Genomic DNA, 25,768 nt, shown 5'->3' on the forward strand with positions numbered 1-25,768 from the left:
CATGTTTTGTTTAGCAAAATTTAAGCTTAGAGCTTGTCCAATTTGTTTTAATGTAACTGTTTTCTTTAATTCAATTGATATTTTGTATATTTTTAAATATATATATCTAGTTTAATTTCTTATACCTAATTTTGGTGTAACAATTATTCTTTCAATTGAATTTATATCATTTCTTTCTTTCTTTTTCTACAAGGCTTAAAAGATTTATATGTCGGTATATTTAAGTTTGAGCTCGAAAAATAAATTTGTTTTTAATAAAAAATATTTACTCTCCAAAGTGAACATAACATAGTATTTACGACAAACACATATTATAGTTACATTATAAACTAAAGTGAATATATGTATTAATTAACTACTTAGTGATAAGAATGTGTGAACATATGTTGCCGCAAAAAATCCTCAAATTACATTACTTTTATCACATTCTGATGTGCACCTGTAAATATTTTAAAAGAACTCAAGCAAATTAGATGAAATGAAGTCAATAAGAATAGACTCAATTGATATGAATACTCAAATGGGACACCCAAAATACAGACACTGATAGAGAGAACCAGAAAATAATCAGAGGAGAAATTAGAAATTACACATGACTCAGAGAAATTTATTTCTAGCTAATGTTGGTCTCATTTACAGACGGAAGATAGTGATGGAATGGAAAGTACTCCTTCTAATGAGGTCTCTAGTTTGAGCCCGGGATATGGGGTCGCCTTAGTTGGGAAATGCTTTGACCCCAATGTAAGACTTAACAGCACGATCCCAGTTTAGTCGGACTAAAATACTGTCCGGGCACTGGGTAGACAACCAAAAAATTGTTGGTCTCATCACCTTACTCCTAATTCACTACTTGTGTGCCTCACATTTTCAGCTTCTGAAGGAATAATGACCTGGCTGCGGACTGGAGGCCCCCAACTGACATGGTCATAACATTACCTCCTTCACCGATAAGAACCTTGTGTCGCAAGGTTCACAGATTTTTCCTGTTGACTATCATCCTGTAACTACAGTAGGGTAACTTGTTGGTAGGGCATTCCTGAGCACTTGTTGAGCAAAGAAATGTGGAGAACTGGGTGTATTTCGGCACCAGAACTTTAAACAGCCCAAACTACTTCATTTCCAACTTATGTTGTCGCTGGAAATACAGAAAATGTTGCCTATAAGTTGGAGCTTCAAATAAGCCCTCAACGCCATCACGATTAGGGAAAGATTCCCATCCCTACAATTGAAGAGAGAAACTCAAAATGGGGTTCAAAAGATCAAAATTTCCAACCAAAAATCGCATGTAAATCTACAAAATGTAAGATGTAATTGTATTTTAATTGAAAGTTGGGAGCTTTGAAGAGCCTGCAACGGAAAACAGCATCTTAATATCAGTTGATAGGAACCATCAAAAACGGAGATAGATAGCAAGTATCTATTTTGATAGAAGCAAAATAGAAGATATCAAGCATCTTTGGAGAACCACAAATCAATGAGAAGATTGCAAGAATAGATAGAAGCACAGGTAGAATATATTACTCAAAGGACACAATCAAACATCACCTACGAACATAATCTACAGAAACAAAAAGATTATCTCAGAAACAGCAGAATTCTAGCTAGTAAAAAGTTTGAAAAAAGAGGTTGATATGATAAGTGCCCATCATGTTTAACTATTCATTTGAAAGATGCAACTCAAACACCACTCCCCTTGTAAACCCCCAACAAAATACAAGACTTGCTATTTACATGAATCCCCAATGTAGAAACACAAGAAATTCACTTCAAACAGACAAATATCAACTCATGTAAACACAATTAATACAAAGCAAAAGGAGAAAGAAAGAAAGAAACACATAAAGATGCAGAAACTAACATAAATAATTGAGATGTTGTATATCCCACCATTTACAGATCTCATTTTGCTTCAGGTCATGTTTCAGCAAGTAAACCACATGTAACATGTTGATCCTTTCTGACGTTGAAAACATTAAGGTCCTACACGATTATATATCAGTTGTAGCTCTAGTTCCTCCTTCAGGAAGAAATGTATGACCTTTTTCACGTTTTCATCTAAGAATCACGTTTTCGTGAACTCCCTCCGTCCCAATCCATGTTATATGCTTACCTTTTTAATTTGTCCCCAACAAAAATTAAACCTTCTATATTTTTAGAAACAAATCAACTTTAAAGTTCCATTTTACCCTGAGTGAAACGACTTAACGATTAAACCCACACAAATAGATATGGCTTGTTTTAGACTACAAGTTAAAGAAGGCTTTACTATTTTCTTAAACTGCGTGCCTAGTCAGACATCACATAAAATGGGACAGAGGAAGTAATGTTATGAAGCATGTTCTGCTTCCCCCAACTGTAGGAGCCATATGATCAGTTGTAGATCCTACAATTTATAGGTGGAGGCGTGGAGCTTGTAGCTTGCCATATTTTGCAGATATTGGAGATCAACCTTGAAGATATAAGTAACCTGTAAAATCATGGAGATTCTTCACCAGTTGGATTGCCACCATCAGCCCAGGTCAACAAAGAGTAATACCAATGGCAATCTCTATTGCACTTGCACAAAATTTAATGTTCCCTACTTCACCTCAACCCAACTACAGCCTGGATTCTTTCTCAACCCAATTTCATTCATTTTTACTCTAGTATGAACTGCATCATTCCACCTACCAGATTGAGAATATAAACTTGATAATACCACATAATGAGCTGGATTTCCTCGCTCAATTTTGACAAGATGCTTCAAAGCAACTTCTGCTATCTCAATATTAGAATGCATTCTAGATGCATCCAACAAGGCCCCCCAAACTCCACCATCTGGTTCCATAGGCATAGTGTTGAGTAGATCCATAATTTCATTAAACAAGCCAGCACGTCCTAACATGTCTACCAGACAGGCATAGTGTTCCACATCTGGTTCGATGTGATATTTGTCACGCATGCAGTGGAATATTTTCCTTCCTTCTTCAACCAAGCCTGAATGTCTGCAGGCAGACAAGACACTAAGGAATGATATAGAATCAACTACGATGTCTCTCTCTTCCATTAGAGAGAAAACAGAAAGAGCACGATCACCTTCCCCATGCATAGAATATGCTGTAAGTAAAGCATTCCAAGAAACACTGTCAATGTTCTTCATCTCCTCAAATATACGCTCGGATAGGTCAAGTTGACCACATTTGGCATACATATCGATAAGACTATTCCCTACAAGCTTATGGGCCTGAAAGCCACTCTTGATTATGTAGGCATGTATAGTCATGCCCTCTCTCAAGTATGTTAAATGTGACACCGCAGGCAGGATGCTCACAAGCGTGACCACATTGGGCTGAAATGATTCAAATTTCATGGAATGGAATGCGGAAAGGGCTTCTTTTGCAAGTCCATTATGCATGTATCCTGCAATCATAGTGTTCCAGGACACCTCATCCTTAGAGAACTCAGTTTTGTTGAACATGAACTCAGCCAAAGATAAATTTCCACATTTGGCATACAAGTCAATTAGAGCATTTTTCACATGACAGTCTGACTCAAATCCGTATCTGATAATTTGACAATGAAGGCATGTCCCCAAGCGTACATCACCAAGGGAGGCGCAAGCTGGAAGTACACCAACCATTGTCCCAGGGTCTGGGTATAATCCAGATAACCTTAATTGGCAAAACATTTCTAATGCATTATAGCAGTCACCAATTTGGGCATACCCGTTAATTAGAGCATTCCATGTCACTACCTCAGTTAGTGGCATCTTATTGAAAATATGAAGTGCAGAAGTAAACAGGTTGCACTTAGCATACATGGAAACCAAGGCAGTTCCCATTGAAATATCAGAATCCATACTGGCTTTGATGGCATGACAGTGGACACTCTTTCCTAATCTCACTTCCCTTAGCTCAGCACAGGCTGGGATTACGCTCACCAGAGTAACATTGTTTGGCTGTGAATACTCATTCTGCATATCTCGAAACAGAGATATCGCCTCTTGAGGATATCCTGATTGTGAGAAAGCAGCTATTGCTGCGGACCAAGCAACCAAATCTCTTTCACCAATTCCCCAAAACAGATCTCTAGCCTTGTCTAGCACTCCACACTTTGCATACATTGTCATCAAAGAAGTAGCAATCATAACGTCAGAATCAATCATTTCTTGAATTGACCATTCATGAATTTTTATCCCTCTCTCTAAATCGCTCATTTCACCAGCACCAAGCAATGCACTTACAGCTGCTACTTTGCTCATCTTCAAGCCTATCCTCTTCATGCAATCAAACAATTCCAAAACTTCATAAAAGTTCCCATTATATGCATAACCTGCCATCATTGTACCCCATGAAACATCATCTTTCCCCCTCAACGTGTTAAATACTTGACGAGCAACATTAGAATAATTACATTTGGAGTACGTATCGATCAACGCATTATAAACCGAAACTGGAAACACTCTCCTATACACATAACCATGTATACACCTACACACCCTCATATCCATTAATTTACAAACTGCAGGAAGCAAATTCAATAACGTCACTGAACTAGGATTAATCTGACATATAAATTGCATCTTCTTGAAAAGATCAACAGCCTTAACCGGCTCTTCACTCTGTGCAACCCCAGAAAGCATTGCATTCCAAACTACAACATCCTTATCAGGCATTTTATCAAACACCTTCCTTGCACTCTCCAAATCACCCATTTTACTATACATATCAATAATCCCAGTCCCAATAAAGACATCATTTTCAAGACTCCTATTCACTATCTCTTCATGAATCTTGATACCCTTTTCAAAATCAGACATTAAAGTACAAGCTTTCAGCACAAAAGTGAATGTATACTTATCCGGGTGAATACCCTTTTCTTCCAACATTAAACTGTACATTTTCAGAGCTTCTTGATGTCGATTTGTTCTGATATATGCTCTGATCATTGAATTCCACAAGATTACAGGTGGGTTTGGTGTAGAATCGAAAAGGGTGCGAGAAAAATTGCATTTTTCGAAGGAAGAGTATAAATTTATGAGATGGGTTGTGGTGGAAATGTTGAAACTAAAGCCTGAGGTGATTATACGAGCATGAATTTGGAGAAGAAAGGTGAGATCTTTGCAGGAAGAGAGAAGCCGCTGATGGCAGAGAAGTGAGATCATTAGTAGTTGAGACGTTTAACTGTAACTGAACCGAACCTTTTCTATTTCAAGAATCCATTTTTCTTCCAATTTTGCTTACGAAAATTCTCTTTTACTCTTGTACTATGTTCCGTCTATTTCATTCATAGTTTTTCATCAATGAGACTATACTCAAATGTGTGTGTTTGATTTCTAACAAAACTTATTTTTAGAATAAATAGTTGTATATTTGAATAAAAGTATTGTATTTGAAAAAAAAAAGTTATTGATGTATTTGACAAATAAGTATAGATAAATATTTTTTTTAATTAAAATATCGTTAAAGTTGTTAAAATGATAAAAATTTGTTCAATTTAAGTTTCTTATACTTGAAAAAATTAAAATGAAATTAATTTATATTTTACCTCCTTAAGTAATAATATTTCCGAGCATTCACATATTTCTTTATCATCACAAATTATTTATAAAAAAATATAAATTTATTATTTAAGTTAATTTTATATGCACAAATAAAATTATAAATAAATGAATAAATAATAATTAAAAAAAATAATACTAATAAGGTAATAACAATACTACGGGCAAAAAGGTAATATACTTGGCCAACATACAATGACTTTTAAGTTGGGGAAAAAAACATTCATCACCTAACTTTTAGCTTTTGACTTAAAATAAGTTACTTTGATAATTGTCAAACACTCTAATAAGTTAAAACTGACTTTTCAGTCAGTTTGACCTGCTTAAAAGTTTATTCAAATAGGCTCTAATAGTGTTGACGAAACTATATTGAATATGTTAAAGTTGCATTTGTTACAATTTGTTTGGACTGTTGTTAACTATTATTTTGTATGATATTATTAGTTTAAATATAATCTTTTGTTTTATTTGAATTTTCATTAGGTAGTGATAAAAAGTTTTTATTTTGATATAATGATTGATTTAGAGTGAACATACTTTTTTTCTTATAATCTTATATTTGTCTTTTACTTCTTATCGTGTTTATAATATGTTTATGTTGTACATTACTTTTATAGTACGTTTATACTTCAAATTGCTAATGAGTAACATGTGATATTATGTAACAGTATAAAAAAAATGATACAGTCTATTCGAACGCTATATTCGTCGAAATAATACAATATAATCTTTCAAATATATTAATGCAAACTGATAATTTTCTAACTTATTAACACTTAGTTTTGTTGAGACAATTGTTTTTTGACTTTACTAATACAATGCATAAATTTGATTTTATACAGACACAAAGTTTAGCTGATTTCTAAGTAAAGGTGATTTTTTCAATCTGTCCGAACATTGTCAAATTCAGATATTGTGTACTAGTGTTGTTGAGAGGTTGCAAATATCCATAGAATAATCAAGGTATTAGTGTTGTTGAGAGGTTGCAAATATCCGTAGAATAATCAAGGTACGCATATGTTGGTCCAGCACCACTCTAAAGAAAAGTACTACTAGTAGTAGTAACAATTGTATTGTTCCCAATCAGACTTGCTATAGCAAAGTCATTTTATACTCAAAAAGTACATGTATAGCTAGAAAACAGCAACTTCATGGGAAAAATGATTGCTCAAATCTGAAATAAACTTGGAATGATTTCAATGGAATAACAAAGTTCTATAAGCTGTGAAATTATTGAACCAGATTGAGCAACTTCATCAATGCCATCCACTTCAAATTTCAAGATGAAATGTTGTCTGCGTAAATTAATGAAAATTGAAACAAAAATGATAATAATGACACAAAATTCTAGTTCAAGGGAAAGAATCTTGGGTTGTGTTTAGAAACTCTCAAAAATGTTCCGAGGATACACGCTCTCCATCAACTACCCCAAACACCTGGGGAAGGAAATTTACATTACCTCCTTAGTAGCTTCAATACATCACCAACGAGATGCAAAAAAACGGTGACAAGAACCTGGAACAAGAAATAGATAGTACTTTAGCTATCATGGTGGTTGTCACAAACGAAGTGTGCATTTGTAATGTTATATCATCTTCATTAAAAGCAAGAAACAAATGCAAGCACGTTTATCATGTACGTCAAACTGTTGTAATGGATGTAATATTCCCAGCAGTGTTATGTACCTGAAGTCGAAGGGAAGGGTTTTCTCTAACACAATCCCTTAACCAATTTATTGTCAATGGTAATGAAGCAAAAATGCACTAGAAGCAAAATATCTATCTTCTGAACCACAATGAGAAGTTTCTTCATAAAGGAATTCGCGGGGTGGCAAGCCTGCAGAGGCATTTAACTTGCGATTCTGATCAAGAACACCTGCATAGACAGGAAGATTCATGACGTTCCTAGACGGATTAGCGCTCCGAAGCTTTTAGCATATAAGCAACCATTTCAAGAGGATCCTTAACCAAGAAACAATGCATGGTGTCAAATTTAAAGCAGTTGATCACTTCTGAACATACATGCGTTCTTTTCAAATTTAAAGTGAAGCTGATTAGGCAAATACTTTTAAACAGCTACTGCAGACTAAACCTGTTTGAAAAAAGACAACCAAAAGATTGAAGTAACAAGAATTAACAGAACCTGTTCCACCCAAAGTCTGTATATAAACCTTAAGCGGAGCATTTTCCTTTTTACGGTAGGTTTTAGATGCAGTCTGCTCTAATTAGCTATTTAAGACAAAGGACAACCTTGCTCCGGAGAAAAGCAGTCCACCTAAGATTGCTCAACTGACACAAATCATGCAAGAGAAAATAAAGACAAGCCAATTACCAAGGAACAAGGAAGAGATTACCTTTGCCATGAATGATTCTCTCCCATATTCTCTGAACGTTAAACTGCCATGACAAATCCTTTCCAGGAGTGTATGAGGGTATAGTAGAGGTAGCAGAAGTAACCTTGGTATATGCTGAACTGCTTGGCACAAAAATAGCTTTTGATAAGTAAATACCTGCAGAAGGAGACATTCATATTGCCAACTTATTACTCTCAATGGAATCTCCTCATCATTTAAGAAGAGAAAGAGATTTAGACAAGACATCAAAGAACTTTCTGTGATCTTTGAACTACACGGACAAGATGTCCAGACGCATTCTATTTGGACTCTACATGAATCCACCTTATGTTGGTAAAAATCAAGTGACTCGAATAAGAAATACTTAAAATTTCTTCGAAAGCATAAAATTGGCCTCCAATCAGATGTTATCTGATTCCTCACATCGTAAGTTGGTTTAGATTAACAAAACTTTGATCTCATTGTCATAAGTGCCAACAGAGACAAAATGTATGCAAGAGCAGTCAACCTGCACATATTGAGCTTTGAAAATAGAACCACTTATAAATTGCAGGGTGAACTTTTTTACCAAAAAATTTCAACGTGTGCTTAAATTTGTGGAAGTAATTTACTTTGTGCATCAAATCAATCATAAAAATCGTCACATCATTATCCCATACTAAATCCTCAGTTTCCTTCAAGCACACCAGATGATGAGCAAAACTGTAGTATGTTATTCCTAGTAGAAAGAACACAATTGTATATCAGCTATGATGTTGTGTGAGGAACAAAGTAGATTTCTACACAAACAAGCAAATATGTGGTTCATAGTATACTGAATAAAGGAACATAAAAGGAGCATGTATTGTGCCATTTCTTCTAGTCTCAAAGAACCCACATGGAATGCAATTCCCAGTCTGCAAAGGTAAACATTGATGACAACAACAAATTGCTGCATGATTATCTTTGTTCACTACCTAATGATGCACAGGTATCGACAAGCTTAGGAAGAAGAATTTGAGGATCTCTTGAATCCATGCAGTTGAATAACAAAACCTGTAGTACAGAGACCATGTTATTCAGAAAGCACGCGACTCAACAAAGATAGGAACTAGAGGAAAGAGAAGCACAATAGCATAAGATTTTATGATATGCAGAAGAACTAAATATCATGTGTCATGAAGTTTCTTTTACCCGCTTCAATATTTCCTCTGACTCCTGGTTATGACAATGTTTGATGCTACCGTTTGTCCAAGCTCTGTCCATCATTTCAACTTCTGAGGTTACTGATGAAAGTGACAGGTCTTTTCGTTCAACCGCAGCAGCAGAAAACCATCTTGCGCAAGCATCCATGCTCTCAGGACTGTGAGCTCCATCGAGGTAGAAGGTCAGACCTCCTGATAACCTTTTATTTCCTCCAGATGCATTGATCAGAGGGTCAACAATAATCTGAGCCCTGCCAGAAAGACGTACAACTGAGAGACCCCTCAGGAATTGCTTTGGTAGACTGTTTTCCTCATATGCCTATTTTGATACCAAGAAAAAGTCAAGCAGTGTCATAATAGAGCCAGATAACATAAGAGTAAAAGAATTCTACATCTCTCTTCTTAAGCCACTTTGACTAATAAAATACCCCTCCATTATATGGCAAGATGAGTAAAGAAAGAGGGCCAGCTTAAATGATAAAAGAGAACACGTATCATCATTTTGTTTTAGGAAAATTACAAGAGACCAAGAAGGTGGAGGTGCAAACATACAAGTATCTTCTGATCGGTGCATAATATGAAGGAACATCCATATTTCTATTTAATAGCCTTTAAACTATAGGTTGTTCTCACCACCACCACCAACAACATACCCAATGAAATCCCACAAGTAGGATCTAGGGAGGATGAAATATATGCAGACCTTACCACTACCTCGTGGAGGTAGAGAGGCAGTTTCCGAAAGACCCTCGGCAGCAAATCCAGGTATAAAGAAGGGGATAGTGAAGAAAATGTAGCAAGCAACTCATAAGTAGTGCAAAGTCTACTAGAAAGAAGCAAAACAACAATAAATTAGCAATAGCTGAAAAACACTAAACAACGTACTAGGATAGATCATTATGAACAATAATAAACATCGAGAAATACCAAAACAAAACTACAATAATTCCACTAGTACAATAACAAACACCAACCACCACAAGCAAGACAAATACTACACTACTTTCTAACCTTCTAACCTTCTAACCTAATATGCAACATCCACACCCTCCTATCTAGGGTCATGTCTTCGGTATTTGAAGTTGGGTCATATCTTGTCTTATCAACTCTCGCCAATATTTCTTGGCCCTACCTCTTCCTTTCCTCGTGCCCTCAATAACCAACCTCTCGAACCTCCTCACTAGAGCGCATCTCCTCTTCACAAGTCCAATCTAGCTCAGTCTCGCTTCCCTCATCTTGTCCACCATAGAGGTCATTCCCACAGTCCCACCTTTTTCCAAATATCCTCATTCCCTATCTTATCACTCCTAGTATGACCACACTCCACCCCGCTCTTATCGGATATCCTCATTTCTAATCTTATCATTCCTAGTATGACCACACATCCACCTCAACATTCTCATCTCAGCAACATGCATCCTCTGGACATGGGATTTTTTGACTGACTAACACGCCGCACCAATACGATGTGTGATATCATCGTCAATGTCCCCACTCCCATGAATTATAGACCCAAGGTACTTGAATATGTCAATTCTGGGCATATGTCGTGAGTCGAGTCTCCCTTCCACGCCTACGTTATGACTCACATCATTGAATTTTCACTCTACATACCTTGTCTTGTCCTCACGATAATTTTTTATTTTAAGTGCTATGAAAAACCAGCAAATCTGCAACCATGAAGAACTATTGCATTTGGAAATACTTCCACTAAAACTGACAACAATTTAAATTGAAGTCTAGTTTGAAAGATGTAAGTCATTGGAATTTCCACATCCACTAAAAACTGGCAAAGTGGGATTTAATAATTTGGCCGGTGAGTCACACTAAATACAACTTGGGTAAATATTTGCAGCTGCATGCTATCAAGCCAAAACCTTGCTTTGGAGTCTCAACAATTGCATGCAGAAAAGATAAAAGAAGAAAGAAAAACCCGTGACTATTTTTGGTAGTTAAATGACTTAGTATATCAGATTTTCAAGCTACATGAGTCACGGACAATTCCTAATTCTTGAAATTCTAAGAAATAGACATAACCATTAAGATTATCATACACATTATTTTTAATTATTCTTGAAGGGTCATGGGAGCCTTCCGCAGATATAATTGCTTCAATAGTGACCAGTAAAATTCGCCGATCGAGGACATGGATATAACCTCTTTGAAGAAATTCAAAGTTAAAGTTAAGTAAACCATGTGCCAACTCTCAACCTAAGTTGCTCCGACTCTCCAAAAATGTTGCCGCACCCGTGTCCGATCCTCCCAGAATGCACTACTTTTGAAGGATCCGACACTCACCCAATGACATTTTTGAAGAGTCCGAGCAACATAGCTCCCATCTAACCAATCCACTAGCCATAGAGCTTATTCTATTGACTAACCTAACTGATAAAAAGATGGACCTTGAGTCCAACTCAGTCCTACATACTAGCTCATGAGATGAGGGATTGTCCAAGACTATATAAGGAGACAACAACTAATCTCGTTATTTACCAGAATAACTCTTCAACCTCTTATACAATATTAAAATAATGGACCTTGGGCTTAACTCAATAACAAAAGCTAACTCATGAACTCATGATTTCCCAATACCATATAAAGAAACAAGCATTCATTCCCTCAATCAATGTCGGCCAATCAAATACCAATTATTTAGATAGTCAGCACAATATGCTTCTTGGTTCTCTCAATTTTGAAGGAGAGAAATCACTACAGGCATTTTCCTATGAGTTGCCTCCCTGTAATTTCTTGAATGCAATATAGATCCACAAACTCATAATTATTAATGAGCAACAAAGTTTAAGTTCTATCATCACAAAATAATCAAAATTCAAAAATTACAGGCTTTATTGATATTAATAATTGTTTGGGAAAATCATGAATATTTGTTGATATGTAAATGTGATTCCCAGATGCACAGAGTAATACAGAGGAGAGAATAAAGAGAGTACCAACATCTTCAAACAACCTTCCCCAGTTCCCTGTACTTCTAAGCCAACTTTTACAAAGGGATACAGCAAGGGCAACATTACTGAGCTGGTGATCACCAGTCAAGCTTAGCCTTGTTCCATTTAACTTTTCCAAGGTTAGCGGTGCAACAACTTCCAGCAGAATCTGCATGGACACAGAGATAGTATTTTAGAAATCTCTGTGTAGATACATACATTGTAGATCCCACTTTGGGAACGTTCAGTGCCTTGTCACTGAATGGGTAAGTCGCCAATCCTTGGACTTTGTAATGTACTTTATCAGTTGGGTTACGGACGAACGATTTTAAAGCGGACTTCGCCATTCGTAAGATAGAGAAGATCACCAAGATCTCGCGATCTACTGTCAAATTTGTTCCAATTCCAAGAGCTCGGATCAAATATATCATTACCGAAAGAGAGGATAGTAGCCAGTGTTAAGAATATAGTAAATTAGTCAGAATTAATTAGATTGGGGTTCTTTCTAGTAATTAGGAATTCAGAATACCCTCTCTAACACTTGTACACCCTCTATTTAGACCCAACAGCTTGGGGGAAAGATTAACCTGAGTTTATCTCAGTTTGCTATTCTCTGTCTCATTGTACAATTACAACATAGTTACATGATGAATGGTTAAATTTGTTAATAGATAACCGACATCTTTCCTGAGATTATATGACTGTTTTCTGCATCTAGTTATAATATATAAGGCCATGTAGAGCCATATATACATGCAAGGAAATGATATTTTGGCGATACAGAAACACTCAAAGATTAGTGAAACTTGCTTTCCATAGGATACTAATGATATAGTCACTTTTCAAATCATGATTCTTCTGTTCACGGAAATATTTTAGACCCATTCAAATTATGGGATTATGGGTAAACCGGTAAATAAAATATTACATCAATAAAAACTGCCTAAGTGTAAGAAACTTGATTGAGTTTTGCCAAAAGGGGTGATCTTAAGACATGAATTTAAAGATAAATAAACATTAGTCACTAGCTCATATATCCAAGAGGTAATGTTCAAATGATTACCTTCAATGCATTGGCCCTTTCTTGAAGAACTTCCATTGCTTCAGAAAGTTGTGGTACGCTGAATGCAGGAATTTGAGGCTTCACAAGCAGGAAAAATAAGCCAATTCAGATATTACTTCATAATGTAACTGCCAGCTCAAGATATGGGCAGGATTTTTCCATGAACAATCCACTATAAACAAAAACATATGACACTTTCGAAATTCCATAAAAGAAAGTACCTTGAGAATTCCAGCCTTGTGAGAAGCAATCTGGCCTAGCGTATATCCTATACGTATTAGTTGGCAGATAAACAAGTAATGTCAAAAAGGTGCTCTGGTAGCCATCCAGCAAAGCCATTATTAAAAAGAATTTGTGTGTGCTTATCCATGAAATGGAATCAGGTCCAAAAAAAGTGTCATCTCTAACAACTTAAACTTTTAGATGAGATATTCACACAACTCAGCCCATTAAATAGCATATCTAAGTTGAAGCAGCTGAGCTTATGAACCCATGCTTTTGGCTTGTGTATGCTTTTATTAGACATTTTTAGAATAGACCTGAATTGTCTCAACTAAAACTTTAAGTCTTTATAAATTAGAGACATTTAATATTCAATTTAGGGTTAGTAACACCACTTAAATGTCAATACTATTACATATTTAATACTCGAATTAATAGAATATTGGTCTCACCGAGCATAATACAGCTATCTACCTAGTAAAGTGTGTCATAAAAGGAACACGCATTTTGTCAACCTCTTCTCCTTGTTCTTATTTCTAACATCATATAGAAAGTAACGAACAAGTCAATAGAGGACAGAAAGACATACCTAAAGTCTCCATGTGATCCATGCCCAGAGAAGTAATACCACAGACAACAGGTTCCTTGATCTGCAAAATTATTTTATCAAATAGTTGCATGCTCATCAATGCCAAGGAAACAAATTATTTCCCAACATAAAGCAGAAAGATTTCTCCAACGTCCATGCTACCTTGCGTATAATATATGTAGGAGCAACATGAATACCCAATAAGATGCATTACCACATTCGTAGAATCCAGTTTTCCTCCAAGACCAACTTCAATGATGGCAACATCAACCTGTGCAGGTATAGCAAGTCTTGTTACATAATTGTTGAGGTACTTGTTTTGTTCTTGTTGGAAAACCCAGAATATAGACTACAGATTTTGGTTGCAATTTTTTTAATAAAGTAAATAACATTATTAATGGCCGGTACTCATATATTAGAAGTATACCAAAAAGTAGAGAATCTACAATTAAACATGATTATATATGAAAGACACCTAATCATTTATACAAGTAGGAATCTCAAGGGTGCACCAAAAAAGCAATCAAAGACAAAAGGTTATTCCTCAAATGTACAAAATCATTGAGGGTGTTTGGATTGACTTATTTTAAGTAGCTTTTGGCTTTTAGCTCCTTTTTATTTTGGAGGTGTTTGGGAAAGACTAAATGCTTTTAAGCACTTGCTTTTAGGTGAAAAAGGTACAGAAGTAATCTAAAATCCAAAAGTTGGGTAGGACCAACTTATGACTTTTATCTTTTAGCTTATAAGCTACTTAATAAAAGCTAATCCAAAAAACCCCTTAGTCCCCTCAAAGCTCTCCTATTTCTAATTGAAAAGAGAAAGTTCTTGATTTTAGCTTGATTTATCCCATATCATTTCAAAGCTTGAGTATAAATGATATGAACCAATACTTGTACATCTCTAACACTATCAAGATGGCTTACAAAATAAAGGAGAGTTTAAAAGGTATTGTAAGTTCTCATCTAGAATGAAGATCCAATGCCTTGTCAAAGTAAATATTTGTTAGGTAATAATATTCAATCAGGAAGTCAAGGTCAGAGGATGAATTAGTCTTATTCCTTAGTAATTTTGTTCCGAGTGCTGATTTTTCTATGGTCGGTTTCTTATGGGGCCATGATAATTGGAGAGCAATATCAATTTGTCTTTTGATAATTCCACCAGAAACGAATTGTATACAACTTCCAAGCACATCGTAGAAAATAAAGATTAGCAGTAGGACTCATAACTTGGTCTTTGTTACTTCAATAATTTTATTTCAGGTTTTCGTTTTCCTACAGTTATCATTTTTGAGAGCAACATCAGTATTCTAATATGGATATGCCACAAGCTATAAACTATAGACAACTTTCAAGCACATCTTAAAAAAGAGAAGATAAACACCAAAAGCCAAATAAAACCTTATCAATGGAACTTCAAATCAAACACTGAACGCATATCCAAATCAAGCAAAATATAGGGAAAGGTTCCTACCTTCTCGCTCACAAAAATTTTGAAAGCCAATACAGTAAGGAACTGGAAGAGAGGAGGCATAGGCAAGTCTTCAGAGATGTTGGCCTGCAAAATAACATTTCTGGGATGAGTAAGAACTAACCATCAAAAGTTTTACGGAATGCAGATTACTCCTAGCATGAGAGAATTATACTTAACTCTCATCCAACACAAACCATTAAAACAAAGTAAAAGAACTTCCTAGCATGAGTTTAACTAAGTCATATTGTACTATATTGGACAATGCATATAAGCGAATGATGAAGCCTGGAGATGTTAGATCAAGCAAATGAAGGATTACTATTAAAATATGTGAACCAGTAAAATTACAAAAATCTAGACAGCATTAACATGATTTTTCCAATATGCTGTAACTAGTATAATCCCGCTGCGATCTTGAATTATTATAAAAAGAACGTCTTCATCTTTGAACTAGAAAAAATACATAACACTACATAAACGTGAAAAAGAGAACCAACTAACATGTAGTCAAGGTAACTCGAAAGATCCACTACCATAATTAGATAAGAGGCATCTTTTCATCCAGCACAGAGCCGAAAATGAAAGAATACCTTGAGTTGATTCCAACAATCCCAAAAGTACTGAAGAAAATTTTCTTGGCATATGTCTATCCTACGCAACACGTTGAACGGAATGAGAAATGTCATCAATAATTCAACTACAATCAAATATAGGGAAGATATCAATCACATAAAAATAACCAATTAACATCAATGAAGCTCAATTTGAAATTTCAGTAGGAATCCCTTGTCTACATCAAGACATACCAAGTACCATTTAAAATCGACGGGCTATTGAGTTATTCCCTATCTGTTGATTGTTTTCTACAAAAACCTCATTGGGTGCATTTAGTAGGATGATGAACGATAAAAGAACACCCAAAGTATTGGTTTTAAATCCTATATGAAAAGTGAAATGAGGGAGGAAAATCACACCTGTTACCTAGATCGTCTGCATGGTCAGCGAGAAAGTATTGAAGTCCATGAAAAGAAAAAGATCGAAATACTCCCAGTTTATTTTGTTAAAGTGAAGAAACTTGCTTCCATCCATCAAGTTTCCTTCCATGCCTTTTCTTCTCATTCAACTTTTCAATACACGGGAACTCTCCCCTCCCCCCACCGATTGAGTAGCACAGACACTGAAGATGCTCTATTCAGTAACAAGAATACGTATCCATCAAGACGGTATCTTTCTCTAATATCGATCAAATGCGGCGAAGTGAAAAGTCCTGTTCTGAAACCACACTCCCGTAAAATTACTTCAGAGAATGCACATGTTGAACCCTGAAATTGAATTGTAGACATGAATAGAAACAATATAGGAATGAAACTAGAGAACTTTTGCACTTTGGAAATATCATTAATTGCAATCAAGTACGACATGGATCAATTTTCCAATCAAAATTTGAAAGAACGTGAGAAGTCATAACTTCTTCTTTTTGTTATGGCAAGGGAAACCCGCAAGGATGTGCATAGGGTAAAAAGCCCGCTCTTATGCAATCGCTCGCAAACCACACATGAGAGGTAACCCACAATAGGCAAACACGGGTGTGACGAGCTTGGCCCAGAAGACAAACCCCTTGCTCTCGAACATGAGACCTCCAACATGGAAGTCCCAAGCCCAAACCACTGGGCCACCCAAAAGGATGAGAAATCATAGCTTCTCCATAAAAGCTATTCTATTTTGCACTTGTTCTAGGCTACAAGTGAATGTTAGATGCTGGAAAATTGCAGCCAATCAGTGGAAGATGTTAGATCCCAGCAATGGTTGAGGCCATTAGGGTAGGGACATTAGTCTCTTTATATAGCATTGGACAATGCTCACCTCATGATCTTAACTTCTAAGGTTGAATTGTGCCCAATGTCAATATCTTGATCATTATATCTTCTTAGTTAAGCCACTAATGGGCCCCTATGTTATATTGTCCCACATTTGATTGAGAGTGGTCTTGAGTAATCCTTACCTCAAGAACTAACTTTTGGAGTTGAGTAAATCCCAACATGAGAAGACAAGCATACATACTCAAGGAGTATCAAATTCTTAGCTATGAATAGTATTTGTCATATACACATCATGTGTAAACCAACACTTATTATTGTTGAAATGCTGGAAACTGATAGGTAACCATAAAGATGTCAGTTTGTGGGATAAAAGTGTATGGAAGGGGGAACTGGTGGAGATTGGAAGGCAAAGCTTAACTGGGATATTCACAGGGGTACGTGAAGAATTCAGTTGGCACAAAACTGCATGAGAGATCAGAAAGGTATTGTGGGAGGAATTGAAAGCCATCAGAGAAAGGATTGTAGGACCATGGATATTTTGCGGAGATTTTAATGTCACTAGATACCCATCAGAGAGAACAAACTGCCACAGACTTACTAGTGCTATGACAGAATTTTCCTCTTGTATTGAGGAGTTGGAGTTGATCGATCCTCCTTTATTTGGAGGATCTTATACTTGGAGAAGAGGGGACAATCAAATGAGTGCTTCAAGAATTGATAGATTTCCTCATTGTGCACAATGGGGGGAAAGCTTCATTCACATCAAACAAAATATCCTACCAAAAGTAACATCTGATCATAATCCTATTATTCTAACATATGGTGGTTGGGAATGGAAAGAATCTTGTTTTAAATTTGAATATTGGTGGTTGGAGGTAGAGGGATTCAAAGACAAGGCAAAGGAATGATGAGATTCTTTCAATATTGAGGGGAGAGCAGGATATATATTAGCTGAGAAAATAAACTGTTAAAGGTAGAGATGAAAGAATGGAGCAAAGAAAACAGAGGTAACTGGAAGCATAGAAAAGATGAAATTTTAAGGCAGATAGCAAACTGGGAGATAATACAGGAACACAGAGTGCTTACTGATGATGAAATTTACAGAAGGCAAATCTGGGCATGGAGTTTGAAGAGAATAGCCAAGAGAGAGGAGATAGCATGGAAACAAAGATTCAGTGTACAATGGTTGAAACATGGAGACAAGAATACAAAGTTTTTCCACAGAATCGCCACCTCTCATAAGAGGTTCAATGCTATGGAACAACTTGATGTAGAAGGTAACATTGTGAAAGATCCAGCTATGATCAAGGAGGCTGTTCTAAATTTCTACATAAATTTATACAAGGAAGCTAAACACTGATATGAACATTCAAGATGTTAATATGATAAATGGAGAGGAACAAGTATGGTTGCAAAGAACTTTCGAGGAAGAAGAAATCCTAGAATGTATTAGGATGTGTACTAAGGAGAAGGCTCCTGGACCGGATGGCTTCCCAATGATTTTCTTTGAGACTTTTTGGGAGGTTTTGAAGGACATAATTAACACTCTTACACAGTTCCACCCCGATCAGAATTTTGAGAAAAGTTTCAACGCAACATTCATTGCTTTAATTACTAAAAAGGTTGGAGCTTCAAAACTAAAAGATTATAGGCCAATCAGTCTGATAGGAGGGGTCTACAAAATCATAGATAAATTACTGGTAGAAAAACTCAAGAGGGTGGTGAGAAAATTGGTCAATAAAAATCATATGACTTTCATAAAAGGGAGACAGATCATGGATGCTGCATTGATAGCTAGCGAGTGCATAGATTAAAGGATGAAATGTGGAGTTGCGGGTTTATTATGCAAGTTAGAAATCCAGAAAGCATATGATCATATAAATTGGGCATTTTTACTAAATGTTTTAAGATAAATGGGCTTTGGTAGTAAGTGGCTAAAATGGATAGAAGTGTGCATTAAAACAGTCAGGTTCTCGATACTAGTAAATGGTGTACCTGTTAGCCTCTTTGCATCAGAAAGGGGGTTGAGACAAGGTGATCCACTGTCACCTTTTCTCTTTATTCTAGCAATGGAAGGTTTTGACAGTATGGTGAGAATAGCTACACAGAGCAGGTGGATCAAGGGTTTTCAAATAGGAGACTGAACAAGGAATAAAAAGGAGATCAGCCATTTGCTATATGCAGATGATTTTTTCATCCTTTGTGAGCCAGAAGCCGAACAACTGAACTACATCAGATTGATTCTGATCTTATTTGAAGCAGTATCTGGGCTAAGATTCAATTGGGGGAAAAACAACTTGATTGCACTCAAGGAGGTGCCTCAGATTCAAGGATTTGCAAGCATTCTAGGGTGTAAAGTAGAGAAGGTGCCGACAAAATACTTGGGAATGCCACTAGGGAGCAAACATAAAGCTTTGGGGCTATGGAATGGAATTTTGGAAAAAGCAAAAATAAAAATATCGAGATTGAAGGCTCATTATCTATCCTTGGGGGGTAGAGTGACCTTGATAAACTCTGTTTTAGATTCACTGCCTACTTATGTTATGTCGTTATTTCCAATTCCTCCAATCATTATCAAAAATCTGGATAGACTGAGAAGAAACTTCATCTGGCAAAAAGGTAAAGAGGGAGAAAGCAAGGGTTATTGTTTATTGAAATGGAACACTTTGATGCTAAGCAAAGAAAGAGGGGGACTGGGTATTAGAAATTTTAAAATCCAAAACAAGAGCCTTTTGATTAAGTGGTTGTGGAGATATACTAGTGAGGAAGGAACCTTGTGGAAGGAGGTGATAGTGGCAAATTATGGGAAATTGAACCCATTGTGTACAGAGATAGTGTCAGAACACTATGGATGGGGAGTATGGAGGACAATCAGAGTTTTATGGAACTCTTATGGAAGAAAATATGTTGCTCAAAGTTGGAAATGGCAACAAGATCAAGTTTTGGAGAGATGGATGGATTGATCAAGTTACTCTAAGTGAGTCATTCCCAGATCTTTTCTCAATCTGCAAAAACCTGAAGCCAGAGTATGTGAATGCTGGATAACTCAAGGCTGGGACCTATCTTTCAGAAGGCTATTGAATGATTGGGAAGTAGATAGAGTGGCTTCTTTCCTAGAAAAATTAGGGGGAACCAATCTAGTAACAAATGCACCAGATAGAGTTATTTGGAAGCACAACAAGGATGGCAGATTCACAGTAAATAGTGCTTACAAGAAATGCATACAAGTTGGGGTTAGAGGCTACTATCATCACTGGAAGAGTATATGGAGAGGACAGATCCCCACCAAAGTGAAATGCTTCACTTGGTTAGTCATCAAAAGGGCTTGCTTAACTCAAGAAGTGCTGCAGAAGAAAGGAAAGCAACTAGTCCCTAGGTGTTTTCTATGCAATTTGACTGGGGAAACAAACAAACACCTATTTTTACATTGCAAATTCACTACACAGATCTGGGTGATGTGCCTCAACATCACATGTTGTAGCAAGACTCTAAAGAAGTGGTGGAGGCTAATAGCATCATGCATATGGTGGTAAGTGAGGAAGGAAAGGAATGAGAGATGTTTTGAAGATAGATCTAATTCCATTCACAAAGTAAAATGGAATTGTTTGGTATCTTTACTTTTTTGGTGTAAACAGCTCTGTATAGAAGATGTAGATCAAATTATAGAATTAACAAGGAGCTTCTAATTTTGGTTAGGGCTGTAAATTTTTTGAAGGTGGCCAGCATATCCTTAATGCTGAAGAATACAACATTACCAATGTTAAAAAAAACCATAAAGATGTACAGACATGCAGTATAAGTTAGAAACTTAACCATCAAAGAGAAAACTGGGGATGAATTGGATCAAACTTTACAGAAAAGAACAGGTTCAAAAAACAAGAACAAAAATGAAGGTCCAGGAGAAATAGACATCCTTCAAGCTCTCAATGAGAAGATAACTGGATTTCCACATTAATCATAACATCAACTATTAGATACTTTTCCTTTCATTCCAGCTACATGGATAATCTTAAGGTCAGCTATCTTTTCTTCCAAGCCCAAAATCTGCAACAAAAATACAACACCTTAGGCCTGCCTTTTTTCAAAATTTAAGGACCAGCATTCTTGTAATTTGAAAGATATGAAGTTCCAAACTAATAACTGCTAGCAGATAACCATTGCTACACAGATACAGGTAACTTCACCCATCACCGCTTAAGCAGCTGGGACGAAATCAACTTGTGTTTTTGTCTCTGCTCCAATCAAACTATGGTTCTCTTTCTTGTTTCTTTTTCTTTTTCTTTTTGATAAGTGAAGTAGTTAGTCTCCCATGATTTTGACCCATTTCATTAATACCAGCAAGATGTACTTTGATGCAAGTATAAAGGAGTAACAGTCTCAGCTAGAAATGGCACTACCTTAATGTACCTTAACATTCTGTCCAATTTCTGGTTTGGACCACTAATGGCTGATGTGCCATTTCTTTTTTTTTTCTGAGTAATGAGAGTCGAAAGAGCTTCCATGGCAGATTCATATGCGGATGGAAGCTGGAACTCTTGTGAGATATCTTGACTATTTCGACTGAACTTTCCCACAATTTGAGCATATTCCTATATCTGAGTCCTTTAGGGACATAAGACAAAATATTAGCATGGGAATTCAAGTCAAAATGTACTCCAATACGGTGAAAAGGACGATATTTCTTAACTAATGTCGCAGTTATTAAGAAAAAAAAGAACTTGTTCACACTACCAACTAACTATCAAGAAAGGATTATCTAATTTGTCAGCTGGACCTTCAAAGTTTTAACACTCACTAATTAATTCTTTTAGAAGCAAATCATAAAGAATACACCACAAGGCAAGAATTCACATAGCCACCCCAAGTCCAAATTATAATGACCCACGTGGCACATGCAACTAGCCAATTATGACGAAACGCCTCCAAATTGAGATAAAACCAATATATAATTGACATCAACTAGTTCAATATTACTTGTAACGCTAGCTAAATGTAAAAGGGTAATGAACAACAAATATCAAATAAGAATTCAAAGCAACGAAAAACTTGCCAACTAACTCTGAAGAGAGAATTATTATTTGTTTCAACAACTAGCCTTCAAAGTCTATCACACCCACTAACTAACTCATTTAGAAGCAAATATATAGATTAAAATGCAGAGCAAGATACCCCAGCTCACCGTAGCCAGCCACAAGTCTAAATAAAGGTGAAACCTTTAGTTTGAAATGATTCCAAATTGAGCAAAATCAATACATAATCGACCTCAGCTAGTTCAATAATATTTGTAACGCTATTTGAATGTAAAAGGGTAATGAAAAACAAATGTCAAATGAGAATTCAAAGCAAACAAGAACTTGCCAACACACTCTCAATAAAGAATTACTATATCATTTCAACTACTACACCTTCAAAGTTTAACAGATCACTGACTAATTCTTTTTCTTTATAAAACATGGTGTTTGGACCAACTAGCATGCACTTCGTCTATTTCTACAGGATGTCTGCTACAGTACTACCTCCCACAAACAACAATGTTGCTACCGGCTAGCTCTATCCACCAAGACTAGAACATATAGAAAGAAACCACCTAGTGTTTTGTCTTCACTGGGATTTAAACCAAAGACCTCAACCCACTTTATTGACTACTAGGCCATTCCGTGCCACCCACTAACTAATTTTTTTCAAAGCAAAAATACATAGGAGTACAAAGTAGAGCAAGATACCCCAGCTCACCATAGCCACTCACAAGTCTAAACAAATGTGAAGTCTTTATGATTAAAAAAAAGTCCAAAATGAGTAGAATCAATATATAATCAATCTCAACTAGTTTACTAATTGCTTTAACACTAGTTAAATGAAAAAGGGTACTGAAGGGGGCTAAGAAAAATTGTACCTTTTAGCTTTTTCACTCCATCAATGTGTGAACAAGAAGGTGAGCTTAGAGCCATCCATGTAAATCCACCGAGGAAATGGTCTCTACTAACACAAATATCAGAATGACCCATAATTTCTTGACACAAATAAAGATTGTTGCTCAACAATACCTGGACCATGGATCTTTAAAGGGTTAATTTCATTTTGGGGGTGATTAAGATTCTCAGTTGTTGAACCCGATAAATTTTTTCTCTTTCAGCAATGGCCTGTGGTCGTTTAGATGACCAACGAGAAGATGAGAATAGTATCAATTCAGTTTTAATTTGGGATTTTCTTTTAAACGAAAAGATTTTAAAATATCTGAAAGGAATAAAAAATGTTCTTCGGTCTAAAAGTATTTTTATCATCAATATTTTTGTATAAAAATATTTTTAGTTTGGTCAAAAAATACTTCTATTGTTGCTAATGGATCAAAAATGTACTTTTTTCAAATAAAGATTTTATTTCTTTTCTTTTATAATACTTTTTTTAAAAAAAAATTAAAAAACTTAGATCCTTATAAAATATTTATTTTTTAAAATTTTATTCCTATTTTTTTTAGAAGAATCATTTTAACTAATAAAAATATAGGAAATATCAGGGGTGTCAATGGAACTATTTGGTTAGTTATTTTTTAAAAACTATATCATCCCATATCTTTGGGTTTTTATAATGTATAATCAAATGTCACGACCCAAATCGAGCCGCGAGTGGCACCCACACTTATTCTACTATGTGAGCAAACCAACCAATCTAAACCCCAACATTTCAACCATAATAAACAGAAAGTAATGCGGAAGACTTAAAACTCATTAACGAAATCAATTAATAACTTCTAAACTCAAAATTTATCATTCCCCAAAATCTGGAAGTCATCATCACAAGAACATCTATCCTCAAATTACTAAATCTAAGAGTATCTAAGAAGCTAAAATAATTAAAAAGCTAGTCCATGCCGGAACTTCAAGGCATCAAGACATGAAGAAAAAGATCCAGTCCAAGCTAGAAGCATTAGCTCACCCTGAAACCTGGTATGATGAAGACTGGCTAGAGTTGCGGTTTAGTTGAAAACGACGGTACGTTTGCTGCACTCCACAATTAACCAAGGAAAACATACAAGTAGGGGTCATTACAAAACACAAGTACTGAGTAGATATCATCGGCCAACTCAAAATAGAAAGCAATATATATCAGATAATATCATAAAATCAACTACAATACTCAACAGGTAGCAACAACAAGTGCAAGAATTATTGATAATTAACGTCAAGTACACCCATGAGGACTCAAGCCTCCATGCCATACTCATTTAGGAAAACAGGTTCTTTAAATCTGAGTATATTAACATATTTCAAGATTCATTCTCTTTACTATCCTGGTGTCGGAACGTTACACTCCGATCCTCATCATACTATCCTGGTGTCGGAACATGAAACTCTGATCCTCATCATACTATCCTGGTGTCGGAACGTGACACTCCGATCCTCATCATACTATCCTGGTGTCGAAACGTGACACTCCAATCCTCACCATACTATCCTGGTGTCAGAACATGACACTCCGATCCTCATCATACTATCCTGGTGTCGGAACGTGACACCCGATCCATTAATACTATCCTGGTGTCGGAACGTGACACCCGATCCATTAATACTATCCTGGTGTCGGAAGGTGACACCCGATCCTCTATTACTATCCTGGTGCCGGAACGTGACACCCGATCCACTAACCCCATTTTTTTAGTTTATCAAGCCTTCTTTTATACCAAGGCATCATCATTAACAACGAGTTTTCAAAGTTTAGGATTCAATAGCCTCATCATGCTTATTTTATCACAATTATATAATTACATCATGCAAGCACACAATTAAGCATATAGAAGGGTTTACAATACTACCCAATGCATATCATTCGCTATTAAGACTTTACTATGAAACAACATAAACCATAACCTACCTCCACCGAATAATTCGTAATCCAGAAATCTACATTTCCAAAGCTTTGCTTTCCTCTTCGTTCTCTCCTCTTGATCGATCGTTTCTCGCTCTCTCTGTTCTTTCTATTTTTCTTATTCCAACCCTTTTTCTTTTACCCTAATTAGCATATAATTAAGTATAAAAGATAACAAAAGTAACCCACTAATTAATTCAAGGTTATCTCCTTTAACCCCCAAGTAATTGAATTATTAACATTAAACCACTAACTTCATAATTATAAGAAGGAATAGTCCAAAAAACCCCTTAAAACATTTAACAGAAATCCGACCCAGGTAGGGTTACGCAGACTGTGACGGCCCATCGTGCCTACGACGGTCCGTCCTGCTGCTTCCGTCACAAAGTTCAGAGACTAAATTTCATTACGGGTCTGTGACGGTCCGTCATGCCTGTGACGGTCCATCCTACCATTTCATCGCGAAGTTCAGAGAGTCGATCTCAGTACCCAAATTTAAGAATTATAAGTGTTTTGGAACGAGACACCCTCGACGGTCCATCGTGCCCATGACGGTCCGTCGACTCAGACAATTATTACCAGAAATACTCTACTGCTCAAAACGACTAAACAGGTCATTACAATAGATACCAATTTACCCATCGTTCGTCCTCGAACGATCACAAGAAGAAAAACAATGGCGAAAAGGAGTACCTGAATCTGTAAACAGATGTGGGTATC

The 25,768-nt window shown here is 36.1% G+C and overlaps 2 protein-coding genes across 4 annotated transcripts in view; both read right to left on the reverse strand.

The window, feature by feature from the left end:
* Nucleotides 1-469: 469 nt before the first annotated feature.
* Nucleotides 470-5,345, reverse strand: LOC101246705 (pentatricopeptide repeat-containing protein At2g39620). 3 transcript variants are annotated; one of them, XM_004237048.4, is made up of 2 exons: nucleotides 2,468-5,345; nucleotides 470-1,219 (listed from the first exon to the last, which is right to left on the reverse strand). In XM_004237048.4, exon 1 carries the CDS (start codon nucleotides 5,141-5,143, stop codon nucleotides 2,579-2,581), a length of 2,565 nt encoding a protein of 854 aa, XP_004237096.2. In that variant the 5' UTR covers nucleotides 5,144-5,345; the 3' UTR covers nucleotides 470-1,219; nucleotides 2,468-2,578. The 3 variants fall into 3 exon arrangements, with proteins under 3 accessions (XP_004237096.2, XP_010319154.1, XP_010319153.1); XM_010320852.3 differs by having other exon boundaries at nucleotides 1,888-5,316; XM_010320851.3 differs by having other exon boundaries at nucleotides 1,859-5,297.
* A 1,342-nt stretch (nucleotides 5,346-6,687) lies between these two features.
* Nucleotides 6,688-25,768, reverse strand: part of LOC101246415 (folylpolyglutamate synthase) — a 43,417-nt gene continuing 24,336 nt past the window's right edge. Inside the window, exons 3-18 of the mRNA XM_069296445.1 lie at nucleotides 21,583-21,774; nucleotides 21,164-21,229; nucleotides 16,566-16,687; nucleotides 15,956-16,016; nucleotides 15,366-15,449; nucleotides 14,110-14,166; nucleotides 13,896-13,956; nucleotides 13,306-13,352; nucleotides 13,085-13,162; nucleotides 12,032-12,190; nucleotides 9,066-9,395; nucleotides 8,849-8,927; nucleotides 7,893-8,048; nucleotides 7,605-7,630; nucleotides 7,225-7,302; nucleotides 6,688-7,054 (exon numbers count right to left, since the gene is read on the reverse strand). Coding sequence (XP_069152546.1) covers nucleotides 6,995-7,054; nucleotides 7,225-7,302; nucleotides 7,605-7,630; nucleotides 7,893-8,048; nucleotides 8,849-8,927; nucleotides 9,066-9,395; nucleotides 12,032-12,190; nucleotides 13,085-13,162; nucleotides 13,306-13,352; nucleotides 13,896-13,956; nucleotides 14,110-14,166; nucleotides 15,366-15,449; nucleotides 15,956-16,016; nucleotides 16,566-16,687; nucleotides 21,164-21,229; nucleotides 21,583-21,774 — 1,656 coding nt within the window. The 3' untranslated portion in view covers nucleotides 6,688-6,994. The remainder of the gene's footprint in view (nucleotides 7,055-7,224; nucleotides 7,303-7,604; nucleotides 7,631-7,892; nucleotides 8,049-8,848; nucleotides 8,928-9,065; nucleotides 9,396-12,031; nucleotides 12,191-13,084; nucleotides 13,163-13,305; nucleotides 13,353-13,895; nucleotides 13,957-14,109; nucleotides 14,167-15,365; nucleotides 15,450-15,955; nucleotides 16,017-16,565; nucleotides 16,688-21,163; nucleotides 21,230-21,582; nucleotides 21,775-25,768) is intronic.

Source organism: Solanum lycopersicum, chromosome 4 (genome assembly GCF_036512215.1).
Source record: "Solanum lycopersicum chromosome 4, SLM_r2.1".
In the NCBI taxonomy this organism is placed as follows: Eukaryota; Viridiplantae; Streptophyta; class Magnoliopsida; order Solanales; family Solanaceae; genus Solanum; species Solanum lycopersicum.